The sequence below is a fragment of the Thermothielavioides terrestris genome, chromosome 1 (genome assembly GCF_000226115.1).
Source record: "Thermothielavioides terrestris NRRL 8126 chromosome 1, complete sequence".
Taxonomy (NCBI): domain Eukaryota; kingdom Fungi; phylum Ascomycota; class Sordariomycetes; order Sordariales; family Chaetomiaceae; genus Thermothielavioides; species Thermothielavioides terrestris.
Window position 1 is genome coordinate 2,506,626 of NC_016457.1, and position 17,621 is coordinate 2,524,246.

At 57.4% G+C, this 17,621-nt stretch overlaps 4 protein-coding genes across 4 annotated transcripts; 3 read left to right on the plus strand and 1 right to left on the minus strand.

Annotated features, from left to right (window-relative positions):
- The first annotated feature begins 915 nt into the window (after positions 1-915).
- THITE_2107561 (uncharacterized protein) lies at positions 916-2,845 on the plus strand. The gene is made up of 3 exons (XM_003649136.1): positions 916-1,005; positions 1,093-1,115; positions 1,221-2,845. The coding sequence occupies exon 3, from the start codon at positions 1,307-1,309 to the stop codon at positions 2,741-2,743; it is 1,437 nt and encodes a 478-aa protein (XP_003649184.1). The 5' UTR covers positions 916-1,005; positions 1,093-1,115; positions 1,221-1,306; the 3' UTR covers positions 2,744-2,845.
- A 2,624-nt stretch (positions 2,846-5,469) lies between these two features.
- Positions 5,470-8,330, plus strand: THITE_2107563 (glycosyltransferase family 8 protein). The gene is made up of 3 exons (XM_003649137.1): positions 5,470-6,210; positions 6,270-6,802; positions 6,859-8,330. The coding sequence occupies exons 1-3, from the start codon at positions 5,692-5,694 to the stop codon at positions 8,126-8,128; spliced, it is 2,322 nt and encodes a 773-aa protein (XP_003649185.1). The 5' UTR covers positions 5,470-5,691; the 3' UTR covers positions 8,129-8,330.
- Positions 8,331-9,771: 1,441 nt separating this feature from the next.
- THITE_2107568 (uncharacterized protein) lies at positions 9,772-14,558 on the plus strand. The gene is made up of 4 exons (XM_003649138.1): positions 9,772-10,252; positions 10,324-13,005; positions 13,058-13,249; positions 13,310-14,558. The coding sequence occupies exons 1-4, from the start codon at positions 10,043-10,045 to the stop codon at positions 14,225-14,227; spliced, it is 4,002 nt and encodes a 1,333-aa protein (XP_003649186.1). The 5' UTR covers positions 9,772-10,042; the 3' UTR covers positions 14,228-14,558.
- Positions 14,559-15,379: 821 nt separating this feature from the next.
- THITE_2107570 (uncharacterized protein) lies at positions 15,380-16,928 on the minus strand. Its single transcript, XM_003649139.1, has 5 exons — positions 16,758-16,928; positions 16,204-16,626; positions 15,983-16,028; positions 15,776-15,893; positions 15,380-15,690 (listed from the first exon to the last, which is right to left on the minus strand). Exons 2-5 carry the CDS (start codon positions 16,398-16,400, stop codon positions 15,572-15,574), a joined length of 480 nt encoding a protein of 159 aa, XP_003649187.1. The 5' UTR covers positions 16,401-16,626; positions 16,758-16,928; the 3' UTR covers positions 15,380-15,571.
- Positions 16,929-17,621: the final 693 nt, after the last annotated feature.

The window sequence follows — 17,621 nt, forward strand, 5'->3', positions numbered from 1 at the left end:
CGGCGTTTTTGGAACGGAGGAATGGACTTCGAGGCAAAGGAGTGTTGAAGATGAAGGACTGAAAGTTCATTGCTCTATGTTCTGATGTCGAGTTCGGCTTTTGTCTCCACGACCAAAGAGACGGCGGCTCCGTGGGGCAGGCCATGCTCACTCACCTCCACCGAGACATTGCAGCATATCATCCATGCCAGTACATGGATGCTACCCGCGTAGCCCGAGCAAATCCGTGCTAAGGAATGAAGATGGCAAGCTTCCCTCTCGGAGCTCCTGGGACGGCTTTGTGTTACGGCAGCGTGGGACAATCTCCCCATGCTCGCTCCGAGGGTGGGTGGGCAACTGCTTTTGTTAGAACTTGGAACATCCCTGAGTGCCCGACCTCCCCTCCTCAGTCACCTCTCTCCAAGCAGGCGGTATCGCCCGGGGGTTCGCATAATTGCAGCAGCGTGTGGATCACTGCTGCTCTCTCCGGGTCCTCCTGCGGTAGTTTCGCACTAAGGCCTGTCCGCAGCATCGCCACCGGGCTCCACGGCTTGGCATTCAAGCGCCATGAGCCCTGGCGTCGATCGTAACTCGTGACAGCCGCTGAGGCGCGCCGCGGAGCGACGCCGCGATTGCCAACACAATGAGGTAGAAGGTTAAAGTAACTCCCGTCGGAATGGAGCAGAATGGCAATCTCGGGACATCACGTATATAGGTGTTGCGGGGTACCGCAATGCGATGCCTCAGCTTAGTGAGGACGGTCCCGGAGTTTCCACAAGCAGAGCGCGTCCTGTAACTTTTGAATGCAAGTTGGACCCTGAATGTAACGTTAGTTAGTGCGCCAAGACTGCCCGCACCCTGAGTGGACAGGACGGATAATGGAGGGGGTCCATCCAATCTCCCCTCCCACCTGGGCATTTATCAGATTGAAGATTTCCTTGCTCCCCTAGCTGTGCGTTTGAAGATCACAACTCCTGCAACTGTATGCGACGGTGCGAACAGGCTGCGGAACTCCTGAAACTCCTGGTAGGACTCGTTCTGCATATTGCGCCTCGCCGGGCGATTCACTCCAGGTTCTGAGCTTACTTGCTTCTTCATAACTTCCCATCATAGACTGCAGCGGAGTTCCCAAAAGGGTGAGTGATTGGCGCTTATTGCACTCACCAATGTTCATCGCATCTTATCAATCTTTAACTGTCTAGCCGCTGCCTGCCCACACGTTCATCTGATCTTGCATCAAGGTTGCTGTGTAAGACCGGTGCTCTCAGTATTGCGCAAGAGCAGATGCAGCCAACCCAATTGCGCAAAAACACAGAAATTCCTCGCCATGGATCAGCATGACCTTTCGCACAGCATATCGCTGCATCCGCACCTCTTTAAAACGAGGTCGGACTCGGCGAGCCGCCTGGCGCGGTCTCAGTCGCCCACTGCATCCATGTCAAGGAGAGGCACCAGCACCGCAATCGAGACTACAGGCGGAGGCGACGATGTTGCCGTTCCTCGACATCCGACACTATCACCCGCGGACGTCGAAGTTGAGAGTCAGCGCGCCGGCCGCTTTCCGCTTGTCGGCGCCGGCAATGACCCGTATGGCCTGTCTCGGCGGTACAAGACGGCATCCGAGCTCGCCGAGATCAAAGCAAATACGTCTAGAAAACGGAATGCTACCGAACAATCTCCTGGCGCGGCCGGCCCCACCAAGCGCTCGACTGCCAGCACGTTGGCGCGATATGTGAAGACGTTTGGGCGCTCTGCCACCACGGCACGGCGCCTCCACGGGTTCTACCAGGCACAGAACGAGACGATTGAGCGGCTGCTCAAAAGCGTTGAGGAGCACCGCGCCGAAGCGCGCCAGGAACAGGGCGAGGACCAGCTCAAGTTCAAGATCGCCATGTGGGGTTCGTTCGCCGTCAACGTCGCCTTGGCCGCCGTCCAACTCTACGCCGCGATCACGTCCGGCTCGCTCTCTCTGTTCACCACCATGGCCGACGCCATCTTTGACCCCATGTCCAACGTCACTCTGATCGTCACCAACCGCGCCGTGCGCCGTGTCGACCCAGCTCGCTTCCCCTCGGGCAAAGCGCGCCTCGAAACGGTCGGCAACATCGTCTTCTGCTTCCTCATGACGACCGTGTCGCTCATCATCCTCTCCTTTGCCGCCCGCGAGCTGGCCGTGGGCGGCGACGGCGAACTCAAGGATTTCCACCTGCCGTCCGTCATCTCGGTCTGCACTGCTTTTGGCACCAAGCTGGCCCTCTTCCTCTACACGTGGTCCATGAAGGACAAGTACTCGCAGATACACATCCTCTGGGAGGATCACCGCAACGACCTGCTCATCAACAGCTTCGGCATCCTCACCTCGGTCGGCGGCAGCAAGCTGGTCTGGTGGCTGGACCCGGCCGGCGCCATCGTCCTGTCCGTGATCATCTCGACGCTGTGGCTGCGCACCGCCTTCGCCGAGTTCCTGCTGCTCGTCGGCGTCGTCGCCCCCGTCGAGATCCAGCAGCTCATCACGTACGTCTGCGTCACGCACTCTCCGGCCATCCGGCAGATCGACACCGTGCGCACCTACCACTCGGGCCCGCGCCTGATTGCCGAGGTCGACGTGGTCATGGACCCCGACGCCTCGCTCATGGAGACGCACGACGTCGCCGAGGAGCTGCAGATCAAGCTGGAGCGCCTGCCGGATGTCGAGCGCGCGTATGTGCACGTCGACTACGAGACGACGCATAAGCCGGAGCACGCCTATAAGAAGGATCTGTGAGGGGTTGGATGACGTCTGCGGGTATCTACGGAGTCTAGAGGATTCCGCTTTCTTGCTGCTCGGGACGGGATAGAAGGAGCACATGTTTGAGGCCTGTTGTGTCATGTAGGTTTGCGCCGCCGTTCCCGTGTATTGGTCTCGAATTTCTCATTCGCAGTTCTTCCGCTTTATTGTTAGTCTCAGTTGCGATCATATTTCCTTCTTCTATGAGTGCAACGAGCCGACGGGGGTCGCCCCTTGGAGCAGCACGAACTCTCCATAGCTAACATGCGATGTCATCGAGCCAAAGCAAGCAGAATACCACGACTGAAGTGTTTCGGCAAGCTTTAATGCACGGAAGTCACCCAACTCGCCACAAACTGAGGATGGCGGATGGCTATTGGTAAGTCGGAGCATGCCAGGAGGTCACGAGGTAAATCGACTTGCCGCATCATTCTTGGTTTTCCAGGTTGGATCGTCTTGGGCTGCTCGCTCCGAGAGAAAGTGCTGGCAGCCAACAGAAACCAGGAAGTGGCGCGCTGTTCAACTTACAGTATCTCCCTAAGCAGGTAGTGGACCTTAGTCCAAGTTTTAGTGACGAAGATGGGAAAAGAGGGTGCTCTCAACAGACACAGCTTTCACGATCGAGCGGCTGTCGCCCGCCCCTTTTCACCAGTATGGTTGAGAAGGGAGGGCTTTGATTGGCCATAACAAAAACCTGGGGTCTGGTCATTCCCCAGACGGGTGCATGCTGAAACTGCCCTGGAATCTTGCATTTGGAGTTTTGACCCGGGACTTCGCGGGGGAGCGGGGCAGAAGCACTGGACGGGATGATGCAATGATCGCTGATGGCTAAAGAGGTCCCGCCAAGACTAATTTCGGCCAATTGTCGGCAATGTTTTTACAACGTTTTTACACAACCACGATCGCCAAGGCGTTTGCACTATCGCTAAGCGGTTAGTTCGCTGGGGGTGCGGGGGGCGGCGCTAGCCCCCCCGCTGGTTAGGGTTCAGGTTATGGTTAGGATGGGTATTAACGTTAGGGTGCGGGTTATCTCGGTTTTTCTTTTTTTCGATTTGGTTGAGGTTTCGTGAAGTTGCTGCGACGAGTCTTTGCGATTGTTCGTTGTCGATGTTGCTCGAAGTTGTTGTGGCCGTGGCGATTTGTAAATACTTGTAAGTGGCAACCTCCGAAATTAGTCTTGGCGGGACCTCTTTAGCCATAACCGCAATGATCACCCACACACGGTGCGAGATGACCCCCTTGGTGTAGGTTCCACTGTGGTTATCAACTTTACCGTACAATACGGAGTATAATACGGAGTACGGAGACGTACAACACTAAAGTCTCATGGTAGAGCGTCCCCAAGTGATTTTAGCAATACCTTAGATGATATTGCTACCTATCAAGTACTAACGTAAAAGGCAATTACACTAGAAACAAGCATACAAACACGGCTGACAGTGCCATCAACAATGCTTGAATCCGTCTTTCAAACGCTGAGTCGCTTCTCATTCTTCCGACCGCGCTTCTATCGCTTGCATGGAATAGTTCCTGGAGGCACGGGAATTATAAGAGAGCGTCGTGGGTACTTCAGGAAGCCTGTGTGCGGGCTCATCTGGGAGCGTTGAGCGACATGACCGTTGAGGTTAGTTATCTGCAGCTGCAAGCCATGTTCCAAATGAAACGCTGCTCTTGGCTTTTCAGGCTCGGCAAGCGCTGCGACCACCCAGGCATTTCTGGGCGGCAGGGATCAATTACGGGCATGGGAATCCGCTGGAAGACCGACACCAGGGAAGGCATCTTGCAGAGACTCACCACGAACTCGACGACTCGACCGTCCATTGTGAAGCCCGTTGTGCCACCATGTCTGTACGCTAGTCCATGCACCACGACCCCAACTCTCGCCCGATTATATGAGCTTTAGTCGGGTATGTTTCGCGACCTGGGTTCGTCTGTCGCCCATGCCGCTTGGGACGACACACTGCCCCGCAGGGGAAATATATCTGGTGCTGCCCGAACTCGTGAAGCCACTGCAGAGGTAACGTGCTCGTTGGCAGCTGTTCTGTAGGTACTGTACATACCTGGTTACCTGAACTTGCTCCGGGGCTGCACCGGATCCTTGCTCGACCAACCTCCCATTGCCCCGCCACTGGCTGCCCGTTGCGCCGAAAATGCTGGACGGCTCTCGAGGTGCGATAGTGAATTGCGCAGTGTAAACAATCGCTTTAAACCAGGGTCGCTCTCGCGGGACTTTGCGCACGACATAAGCTTCCGATCTCACCAGCGTTGCTTGCCTTTGCCTCGTACTTCGCTGTCGAACCCAAGTTCCCTCATATTTCTTTCCTCCTCATCCTGACAGGATTGGCTGCCTTCTTGCTTCCCGTGCGTTCGCTCGCCGGCCTCTGTTTTGAAGCCTTTAGGGAGGAGCCTTTGCACACGATGGCTGTGCAAGGGGGAGAGGATGTATACGCGAGTGTGAGTCTGATCATCTATCTGTCCCCGTTCCGCTGGGCGCTGCGCCCGGCATGCGCCCACGCGCGCTTGGGTGTTGGCGCGAGACATAGTTAAAGCCCCGTCGAACCGAACCAGTAACTCCACGTTTTGCATTGGACCTACATGCTAAGATGGATGCCGGGTTAGCTTCTTTTGACAGACACATATCTTCCTGGTAAGATTGGGGCGCCAATTGCAAGATGTGCTGCAGCCGTGTTGCTGATAGTCCCCGCTTGCTCAGGCGCCCTGGTGCTGGCGCACTCACTCCGCGATGCCGGCACCACCAAGAAGCTGGCTATCTTGGTCACGCTAGACACGGTGTCGGCCGACGTGGTCACGCAGCTCAAGGCAAGTTCTCGTCGCCACCCGCCGGCCCGTATGGATACCGCAAACTGAGCGTTGTGTAGGCCGTGTATGACTATGTCATTCCCGTCAGCCGCATCCGAAACGAGCATCCTGCCAATCTGGACCTCATGAACCGCCCGGACCTACACTCGGCCTTCACCAAAATCAATTTGTGGACACAGACTCAGTTCCGCAAGATTGTCTATATGGATGCCGATATGGTGGCGTACAGGGCACCCGACGAACTCTTCAGCCTCGACCATGCCTTCTCGGCCGCACCCGACATTGGCTGGCCCGATCTGTTCAACACTGGTCTCATGGTCTTGACCCCGAACATGGGCGACTATTACGCGTTGATGGCCATGGCACAGCGGGGCATCTCGTTCGACGGTGCCGACCAGGGTCTCCTGAACATGTATTTCAAAAACAGCTTCAACCGCCTCAGCTTTACCTACAACGTCACGCCCTCTGCCCACTACCAATACGTGCCGGCCTACAAGCATTTTCAGTCCAGCATCAACATGGTTCACTTCATTGGTCCCGACAAGCCGTGGAGACTGGGCAGAGACAAGGCCAATGGAAGCTCGCCGTTTGACCAAATGGTGGGCAGGTGGTGGGCTGTCTACGACCGACACTACCGCAAAGAAGTGCGTTCTACGTCTCTCACATCCCGATGAGAGAGGCTGCGCTGACCTGTCGAGTGTAGACACCCCGTATTGGGCCTTCTCAGCCGGAGCAACAGGTCCCAGAGATCGTACAGTTTTTCGTGAGGGGCGAATACCAGCCCACAGTCCGTTATGTTGTCCCCGTTGGCGAGCCTCCGAGTAATGAAGCCGGTACTTTCTACGATCAGCCTTATCAGCCACCAGCGGCCTTTGGCGTGCAGTATCCCCAGCAACAGCACTCGCCCCATCAGTCTCATCTCCCTCCTGAGCGGCAGTCTCATACTGAGCATCGTCATCATGACCACCATCCACATGAATCTCATCAGCACGCACATCATCCTCATCCTCCACCACCACCGCACGTCGCACGTTCCACCGAGTCGTTTTCGCATCACGTGCCTTCTCTCGGTGTTCCCAGCGTGTCTTCTCAGCTTGACGAAGGGACACATACTGAGGCTCGAAAAGACCAGAGATCGGACCACCAGCAATGGGGTCCTCAACCGCTGGCGCAGTCGGATCTTAAGCCGGAGTCTCGGCCTCAACCGGAGCCGGCGCCAAGCTGGGATGCTCAATGGTTAGCCAACCACGTTATCTGCTGACCGAAGCCACAAAGCTAACAGGACACTCTAGGCACCCTCCGCCTCCAGACTCGAAGCCCGAAGCATTGAACTTCCCGCAAACGTACTACGCGATGTCGTCTGATCCGGCTCCATTCGTCCCTCCAGAACGGTACCCGAGTCCTCCGAAGAATATGTGGTATGAAGTGCCAAAGGAGCCACCGGCACACCTTAAGGGGAAACCCAAGCCGATTTTTCCTTGGGAGACTCACCAGCCACGGCCGACTCGGGTCTTCGCGCACCAGGAGCAGGTTGAGCCTCCTGTGAGTGCGCCAGCACCAGCGAGTCCTGAGGAGCACAAGGCATGGCCAGGCTCACAACTCACGGCTGAGCCATCCATGTCAGGGGCACCGACGGCGGAGCCAGCGAGCGAACCACAAACGCCGCCGAGGCCGGACTCTCGGGGCGCGCCTCCTGCCCCTGCGGACATATGGTCCTCATTCCCGCGGACCAATGCCTGGGACAACATGCCGGAGATCAACCGGTACGTTGAGAAGGTGCAGAATCAGCACCGCCGTGCGCAAAGCCGCAACCTGGCCTTGGGCGGTGCGCGAGGCCCGTACGGGGAAGTCGAGTTCGGCTGGGCCAGGCGGGGCTCCAAGGTCACCGATTTCCCCAGTGAGGACGACCGTCCGAGCTTACCCGTGACTCCCGCGCCGATCCGCAGACCGAGACGCGGGGGCGGCGGTGGCCCCGGCACCGGCGGCGGGACTGGCGGCGAGGACGAACAGCTGCAGGCCGCGGAGGGCGTGCCGGCGCAGTCTGACTGGGTATGTGTGCATGGGGTTCGGTGGGGTCCTGCAGACTGCCTCTGTGACCTGACTAACGTCATTCGTCGCTACGACGACAAGGACCCCGCGGCCCGGCTGAAGAAGCTGGCCAGGGAGCAGTCGGAGCTGTTGCGGCAGAGACTGGGTGGTGAGCAAGGTCCGGCGCCGGAGGGGAGAGAGATCTCCTCGCGGCCGCTGCCGCTCGGCTCGGAGGACGCCAGGTCTCCGACCTATGTCGCTCCTGCGCCGCCGGCCCCTCTGGTTAGCCCGAAACCGGTCAAACCGCTTAGTGGGACAAGCCCGGTCAGCAAGATTCTGGCGGCTGCCCCTGGCATCAGCCCGTCTCCGCCGGTGGGCCCAGCGGCGTCGACGGAAGCCCAAGGTGCTACTGACGTGATTCAGACACCCAGCTACCAGGGCCCCGGGCTGGCCTTTGAGAAGGGCGAGGATGTGCCAGCATACGAGACACCCGCGCTGCCGACCGAGGAAGAGCGGGATGTGCTGGAGACTTAGGTCGGGGAGACGGGGTGTTCGAGGCTAATGACTAACTTCTCAGCGCAGTACGCTCAGTATGGGGGGTGAGATTGTACAATGTGATTCTGGGGGGTTATCGGAGGGCATCAGGCTTGAGCCAGACGCGAGATCGACGAAGATCCTAATTACGTCCTCCCCTTCACTGGCGAGGGGTGAAGCTGGGAGGGATCCTCGTCCGAGAGTATCACACCATTTTTCTGGATGGCATATTGTTTTGTGTTGTCAGCGCATCGCCATTGTGTGTTCTGCTCTTCTTCTCGGTATCTCTGCAGCAGTTGCTTGTTGTGAGCTTGTCAGGCATCGAGTATCATGCAGCTTTGAGCACTCGGTTCGGCATTGCATCTGGCCTCGAGGTATATCTAATGAAAATGGTCACTTTTTAAATGAGAGGGTCAATGTTCAGAGCCGAATTAGGCTGTGAGCGTGACTGGCTCCTGGAAGTGAAGATCCATCCAACCCGCATTTTGTTTTGGCGTTCCAGGATGGAGACGTCGAGGCGCCAGATAGAACTGAGACCTACCTATGTGCCCCCCCCCCCCCCCCCCCCCGCCCTCCCAAAAAAAAAAAAAAAAAAAAAAAAAAAAAAAAAAAAAAAAAAAAAAAAAAAAAAAAAAAACCGCCGTGAACACTTATTTCCCAGCTCTCCGCAGTGCTATGCACCGTGAATCAAGGAGGCCAGCTTGAAAAGGACCCTCAGTGCATATGGCATGGCACGGAGTTAACAACGCTGTCTGCCTTGTGATTGAGGACTGGTAGCGTTTTGTTTTTGAGTTCAGTACCCAAACAGGAACAAAGGCAACTTTTGCACGCTGGGGGCCACGGACACCAAGTTACAGTCGATCCAGGCATTCCGATGTAGCCATTGTAGCAACCCCATGGGGGATAGGTCTTGGGGTAGTTCACGCTGTCAAACGCGGCTTGCAGCTGCACCAGAGATTTTAGAGACAGATTATGCCTACTGTGGAGATTCCCATTCCTACTGCAACCTCTGTTGGTTGCGAGGCTACCGACATCATAGTTGGCTTTGCACAGAAGTACGAAAGTGCCTACCTACCCTAAGGCACCTGATGAGGTTCGTTCCCTGTTCAGGCAGTGGCACTTACAAGTCGAAGGCGGCCCAGCAACCTCCACGTGACCTGACAGGTACGCTGGCCGATCAGCTGTTTAGAACGTGGGTTAACGGCTGGAGGTTATAGAGGTCCCGCCAAGACTAATTTCGGCCAATTGTCGGCAATGTTTTTACAGCGTTTTTACGCAACCCCGATCGCCAAGGCGTTTACTCTATCGCCAAGGGTTAGTTCGCCGGGGGTACAGGGGGCGGCGCTAGCCCCCCGCTGGTGAGGGTTCGGGTTAAAGGTTAGGATTCGGGTTAAGGTTAGGGTGCAGGTTAACTTCGTTTTCTTTTTTTTCGATTTGGTTGAGGTTTCGCGAAGTTGCTTTTACAAGTCTTCGTGGGTTTGTATTGTTGATGTTGCTCGAAGTCGTCGCGGCCCCGCTTACCCTGTGGCGATTGTAAATACTTGTAAGCGGCAACCTCCGAAATTAGTCTTGGCGGGACCTCTATAACCATAACCGGTTAACGACCAGGCAGTTGCTGCGGTGTTGCACAAAAGAAATGTGGGGAGATGCGAGGCGGCGGGCCGACCGTGTCAGTGCTCGCGGCTGCAAAAGGCAAGTCGAGGTACCTCCCTCGCCTTGCAAGTGCGCATTACACCACGCGCAAAACCGCGTTCAGATGGTCTGCCGCCCCCATACGCGAGATTCCTCGCCGGCCGACGACGATTTATCCTGCATGAACGTGGTCCCCGACACGGAGTCTGACCTACCCGCTGCCACCACTTGGCGGGTACGGCGCGACAAGTTGCACAATCGCTGCGAACAACTGCCGCGTCAATGACCAAACCGCATCCCTCGGCGAAGTCGACCAAACCAAAACGCCGCAAACCGGCCGCCGCAAACCCGACTGCACGAGAGCCGACATCAGAGGCGGTTTTGTACGAGATCCGCGACATAATCGACGAGAAGTACGTTAAAGGCAAGTTATTGTACAAGGTCGATTGGGCCGACGACCCCACCACTGGCGAGCAATACGATCCCACTTGGGTAGGTCTGCCCTATCTCTTTCTCTCTTCCGGGCCACGCCTGCTGACCACGTCGTTGTTCCTTTTCTTCAGGAACCAGCAGAGAACGTAACAGCAGCCGCAGTTGTCGACTGGGAGAGAGAGAAGCGTCGCCGCCTAGGCCTCGAACTCGAACCAGTGCTGTCCCCGGAGGGCGCGGCAAATCGTCAAAGAGACCTCACGCCTACAATCGTGGGCGGTAGGGCGACGAAGCGGCCAAGGACGTCCTTTGACTCGGGATACACGTCCACCGACAGCGACCCCGACGCCAGCTGGGCGTTTGTGCAGTCGGTCCCCAACAGGACAAGCGAACTTGTGTGCGCAATCCCAGCTACTCCTGAGTTCGACCCCTCCGAGTTCCTACCCATCAGCTTGTCTCAGTCTCAATCCGCACCGCCGTCGCAAGCGACATCCTTGAAGGACGTTAATCGGCAAACCATCGGCCGCAACAGCCAAAGAACGATAGCTGATTCGCAGGGGTTCGATTCCTTACATACTCAATCCACGGGCCAGTCCGCCGCCTACCTTACCGCAACCGACCTCCCACAGCAAGCTTCCCAACCTAGCCCGGGAGAGCTTGCGCCAGAGACCGGCAAGGAGCCGCAGTCCTCGACCGCTGAAGGCCTGACGAGTCGTTCTGAGCTAGACATACCGTCCCGCCAGCTCGAACCGTCACGCCACGTTTCTAGTGGCTCCCCGGATCTCCTCGAGACGTTCGACGCCGCACGGAGTAGTCCACGCTGTTCAGTGAGCCGCCACTCCAGCGCCAAGCCGGATCAGGTGGGAAACAGTTCTTGGGGCGAAGGCTTTTTGACGCAGCCAGAGTACGAGTTCTCGGTCTCTTGGGGTGAGGCAGAATCATCTGGACCCGGAGGTGTGCTTTCCGGCGATCAAGAATTGAGCGAGGTCCGTCAACAGAAGCAAGGATTATTCAGCCGGGACAATAGCGCGCCTGGCATTCATTCATTTCTGAGCGCATCCGAATTCCACACTCATTCCCAGGCAGCCCAGAATATTTCCCCAACTGAGATCAATCTGGGGCAAATTCTCACTCAGTTCTCCGAGGCCGCTGAACTACCCGAGGACGTTGTCCCTGAAACCATCCAGAAAGTTCCTAAAACGAAGTCCCCTTGTCGACTCCCCAACCAAAGCGCAAGCAGCCCGCTAAAGACCCAGAACGGAGCGGTCGCTTCCAGCCTTCCCCTCGGCGCGGCGGGCTCGCATCCATCTACTCCAGTGCGGCAAAGAATCACCCCTGTGCCGCCTACTCCCTCGCATCGAAACATGGACAATGGTTCAAACCGGACGCCGCGCTCCGCGGTGGACGTCATGCGCCAGCTACAGGCCGAAGTGTTCGGTACATCCGCTGATGTCCCGCCTGCAGAAACGGAGCCAGATCAAGTCTTGATCTCTCCTACTGCGGTTCTTCCGGGGATGGAGAATCTCTCACAGCGTTTAGAAACTGCCAATGCGGCGGCGAATAAGTCGCCAACGGAGCAGCCCCTCTCGGCTGTCGAAGAACTGAATCGGCAAATTGGCGTGAACATCGACATGCACGCTGAGAATGCTGCCTTAGGGGATCACGGCATGGAACTCCAGCCTCCGCCCACCACGGTCGCACCGGCGGACCTGACCACTTCGATGGAACAGATATCAGCCGCCGATAACGATCTTTCTTCCAGCGGTGTTCATCAGTTCCTCAGTGAAGCCGCAGAGCGCGCCGTTCATACGCCTCCAGATGTCGAACCCGAGCGATCTCCTCCAGAGATGGGCAGCGGGGAGCAGGAAGATGACGACATCAACGGCAGACACTTCACAGTGACTCTGCCAATGGCAGCGAATACCCGGGCCATCTACCTCGACACCATCTCGGAGAACAGGGCGACTATGATTAGCTTCGGCGAGGTGTTCGCCAACTCACACTCCCAGGATCCGGAGGCGTCCCTGGTCGTCAAGATGGACAACATCTTCGAGCAGCTATTGAGACTCTGCGATCTCCCCGCTTATGACGACTCTCTTTCCGGACTGGGCAAGGACGAGATGATGAAGCACGCGACGAACACGAACAGCAAGTTTTCATTCGTCTACGAGTTTTTGAGCGGTTTGTGGGACATCAACGGCCGAGTCATGATCCTCTCCCAGCCGGGCCGTGTCTTCGAATACATGGAAGCGGTCGTTTCGGCTACAGGATTGCCCTTTACCATTCTTGGCGAGGATGTCTCTGGACAGCAGCCAATGGAAGGGATGTCCGTCATCCTCGCGGTGGCTGGACAGGACCTGTCCATGGTCCAGGGTGGCGTCGACGTTGTGATCCTCTTTGATCACACGGCGAGATCAGTTCATCTCCCGGCGACGTTGGGCTACGAATCAATGGCGCCCATTGTTCTTTCCTTGGTCGCTACCTATTCGCTGGAGCACATCGACCAGCAGCTCCTGGAAGTTGAGCAGGATTTGGACGATTTGGAGCGGAAAAACGCACTGAATCTGGCAACCGTGACGGCAGGGAAGTACCTCAGGAACCCCCAGGGCCGGCGCTATCCCGAGCCGCATCAAGCGGCCACGATATTTGCGGACTTCTTGAAGAACCCGGAGAGTGGCCTGGACTGGGAGCCTCACCCACTCCCCTCCGATGTCTTCGAGATCTGGCTGAGCTCGCAAGAGCGCACCCAATCTTCTCAGGACCAGGCCCACGTGGCAGATGTCTCGAACGGTACCTACAACCGGAAACGCGCCTTGGTAAGCATGCTGGAACAGGTGACGAGGAGACTCCACTCATGTGTTGTGGTAGGAAAACGTCGATGAAGGAACCCCCAAGCGACCAAGACTGCTACCAGAATCCCGACAACCGTCCCGGAACCCCACACCCGCGCGGATGAGTGAGTTGCTCAAAAAGACGCTCGCAAGTTACCCCATCGATGCGAGCGCCACCACCCAGGTCGTTGAAGTGCCCGTCGAGCAGCTGGAGCGGATGGCAGATAAGGTCAGGGAGAGATTTCCGAGTAAGAGCGGGCCCGAGTCAGTACTGACGGACGAAATCTAGATCGCGGAGCTGGAGGCCCGCCTGGCGACACAGAACAACATCGAGTCGAAGTTCCGCGAACACATGATAAGCCTCGAGTCTCAACTTCGATCCTATGAGCGCACCGTCCAGTCAATTCAGCCCAAGTACATGGACGCCCTCCGGGACCGAGGGACCTTTGAGAAGGAATGCAAGGTCGCCGTAGACGAGGCAAACGCCGCCAAGAAGCGTCTCGAAGCCCAGAAGACCGAAGTAGAGACTTTGAAGGAGAGAAACAAACTCCTGGAGTCTAAGCTCGCCGAGGCCAACGCCACGCTTGCGAACTCAACCATCCCTGAAATCGCGAAGCTTGCCCAAGCAGAGAAGGAGCGTGATCAGGCTCTTGCCGCAGCGGAAAAGCTCGAAAAGAAGGTCCGCAGCCTGCAGAATGAAGTCGAGTACACCCGCAAAGCGTACCAGGATGCATCCAATGCGCACTCCGAGCTCAACCAGGAGAACCAGGAGCTGAAAAGCATGGTCGCCAACCTCGAGAGGCGCGCCAGCGAGAACTTGCTCAAGATCCACGAGATCCACGCCAGGAATCAAACGGCCGAAATCAGCCGCCAAGTTGACGAGTTGCAAGCGACACTCGAGAATCGTGAGCGCGAGCTGGAGCGCGCCAAGGAAGAACTCAAGGTCCTCAAGAATGGCCGCCGCGAGACTCGCCAGGTTAGTGTTCCGCGCAGTCCGCGTACCGGCGTCATGAGCCCTCGACCGGGTCGCGGCATTAGTGGCTCAGGCAGTCGAGGTACCAGCCCCTCGCCGCTCATGAGCTCGGACGGACCCGGCGGCATCGGCACCGGCGGCGGCGGTGGCGGTGGCGGCAGTGGTCCCGTGCCCGGCATGACCTTCTTCCCGACTGCGGGCAACGGCGGTCGCTGGGGCTACCTCCGGGATTAGGAGCGCGGAGGTGCCAGCGGTGACGGGAGCAGTACCGGCAGTGCATCGGCGTTTGCGCCTGCACTGATTGCTAGCGAGCTCAGACCGAGGATGTCGTCAGAGGGTCGGCGCGCCAAGCCAGCTGCGAAGGGAAAGCCGAAGCAGAAATCCAAGAGCATCACCGATTCCGCCCAGGCGCCGGTGGTGACCGGGGTCATTACGCCGCGCCGGAAGCGTGTCAGACGGGTCGCGGAGGATCCGGCCACGCTGGACTCGCCGTCGCGGCGGACGCGATCGGCAACGTCGAAGGCACGGCTGCTGCCGCCGACTCTGTCAGATGAGTGAATAGCAGGACAGTAGTGAAGAGCCATCTTCACGGAGTGCGTGGCTGCTCCCCCCCGGCCAGAGACTCGCCCGCGCCGTGAGGTGAGGTTTCGCCGTGCTGGGGCTGAAAGGAGCGAGCCAAGTGAATCTCCCCGCTAACCGGTCTTTTGGTCCCTTCAGGGGATAGGGAACATATATAAACTTTCTGCCGGCTGGGGAAAGACCCGGATGAACGACAGTCGGAGTCTCGTGAGGAAAGGGTCGCTTTGGTTTGAGCCGGGCTTCAGTTGGGAGAGAAAGAAAGGGGCTTTAGACCACTGGCGTGCAGGATGGACTATAAGATGACATGACATAGCAACGCCCTTTTTTGCCTTGAGGAGTCACCTTTCGATCTCCTTTTTTTGGTGGCACTTGACTGCTGCGGAGAGAACAGAGGATGGGTTTCCTGGCGTCTAGATTTCTCTTTCGTTTTGCGCACCGCACTGGTTCGGGAATGGACCGGCTCGGGAATCATGAGATTTTGGCGAGCAAGGCTACTTTACCAGGACTGGGTTTAGCCACTTGGGTGCTAGGAGGGCCGTCAGAGAGCGTGGATATCCACGAGAATACATGGAGTATATATAAGGATGCGTGGGTGTTTTGCGATGGGAAGTGTTAAGGCTGGTCGTGATGCCCCTAAGGAGAGAGCGACATGACGGAACGCAGGCTAAATGTCGCGAAAACAATGACTGACAAGGGGATTGGAGCACTGGAAAGATATACAAAGGGAATGAGGTGACCTCTCTTTTCTCACCACTCAACGTCTTACATCCAGAGCGCCCCGCTACCCTCCAGACACGACTCAACACGCCTCGCAGCGCTTCAGATTCCGCCCCGATATCTTCCTTACTTTGCGCAGAAATCTAGTAGTAGAACATGTACAGCTTTTGATTCGGCGGCGCCCTCTACAACCCGGCATGGAAAGGAGAGAGACGGCTAAGGTATCCCACGGGCGCGGTCAGGGAGGCCCTGTTTTCCTCGTTGGCAGGCGGAGCCGGCGTCTTAGGACTCCTCCGGGTACAGTTCTTCCTTGAGCATGATGCCGAGCTCCTCGCGCAGGGGCTTCAGCTCGTCCAGGTACTGCTGGTACTGGCCCTTGTTCTCGACCTTGGCCTTGATGCCTGTGTGCAGCGCATTCTAGTCAGCTGTGGGGTTCCGTAGTTGCGGGGAGCGCGGATATTTTCCCGCAAGCGGGCTGGACAGTACCCTCGAAGATCCGGACAGCGGTCGGGAAGTCGTTGACTCTCCGCGCGGCACGCAGGGCGGCAGAGACGACGGAGGGAGAGGGGACGAGGTCGTAGGCGAAGGCGTTGTTCAGGTTGCGCTGTGGTGTTGAAAGCTCCGGGTCAGCGGAGGCGGCGACGGAGATGGGACGATCGGGCGCGCGGCGATGCGCCACTTCGGGGACCATACCTGGAGCTCGAAAACGTCCTGAACGCCGTCAAACTCCTTCTCGTACCTGGTAGAAGTCGAGCAGTCAGCGATTGTTGGATCAATTGAGGTAGATATGGGCGGCCGATATGTGTTGGGCCGGGCTAGGTGGGCCGGAAAGGGGTCACGTCATGGAACGGAAGCGAGCAGCGGAGCTATGGAAAGCTCTGCTGCGACAACCAATGGGTAGGCCGCCGACTCACCGGGCCGTGAACTCCTCAAAGGTTTCCTCCTGGTGCTCAGAGCGCAGGCGACTCGATGTGCTGAAGCTGTTGCTCGGCAGGTTGGAGACGGCAAGACCGGCGCGCGGGGCCATCGGCTGCGGCCGGGCAGCGGCGAGGTTGGCGCGGAGGATGCTCGAGGGGCCGCGAGCGGCGACGCGGAGCAGGGAGGCCGACATGATTTCGGTTCTTCTGTGGAGTGAGGGAGAAAAAAGGCAAAATCCCGAGCCGAGGGAAGACGTGAGGCGGGCAATTGGCGGAGCGGGAGCTCGACAACGATGGGCTGGCCCGGGGAGAGCTTGGTAAGTTGAGCAATTGAATTGGAGTGCAGTCTCGGCCAATGTGCGCTGATTAGGTAGTTTCTGGCATCGAACCATCTTTCGGCTAACGGATGCCTCCGGTTCGCTTAGTTGGCTAGCGCTGGTTATTCACTTGTCGGGGTCTGGACCCCGCCAATGAAATTGCGGGCTGAGTAATCCGTGCACCACGGAGTAGTTACTCTGTCACGAAGCTTGTTGCTTTCCACTCGGACGTACCTAGCTCAGGTGGCCTTGTGTGGTCTCGGCGAACAAATCATCCACCCACCAGATTCATGATGCTGGCTACCTTGCCTACTCGGCAGGCTGCTTGGACATTGCGACGTCAGTCGATCAACACAGCTGAGTTGAGCAAGATTTTCCGCGGAGCTCTCTGCAACCGCGCTAAGGTTTGTTTTAGTTACGTTACACAGTAGATCCTCACAACTTAAGGATCGGCCTCTCTTCATTCGCTGAGAGGGATGGGAGGCGAAGTGTCTTGGAATGGATGTCCTGTGCGCACTGGAATGGCAACGATGGGATAGACGCTTGTTCATGCAGTATCCGCGCTTATTATGTAGTACGGAGTAGTACTGGCTACCTACTCAACACTCAAGGCAGGTAACGTGGGCACATTCCCGACGCGGTCCGCGGAGCCCGGGTGCTGGCCAGCGTCGGTTACCGGGGGCTCCGAGACCCGCCTCGACATCTCACAAGCCATCTGTAGCCGGCTCCCGCTTTCCATTGAGGGCGCGCAGTTGGCCAATGATCGGTTGTGAACAGCAAGCAGGCGGATCATGGGGCAACCGCTGAACAGGCGCTCCCTCTCGCGTCTCTCTCTGCCCAACGAACAAGACGAAGGAGCGAGCCAAGCCTCCCGCGTGATTGGGCTCAACCGTTCAAGGGGGAGTCTTCATAAATATCCATCTGACTGGCAAGTCAGACTGAACAGTAGCGTTCAACAGGATCTAATGCATCACATCTTTCTGTCATCTCCTTTGCCATCCTCAACTCCTCTAGCATAAAACCGTGATACGAAGGAATCCGTATATGGAACTGTCTGTTCACCAGACTCTCAACAATTAACTAGTGTAGAGAGACCCG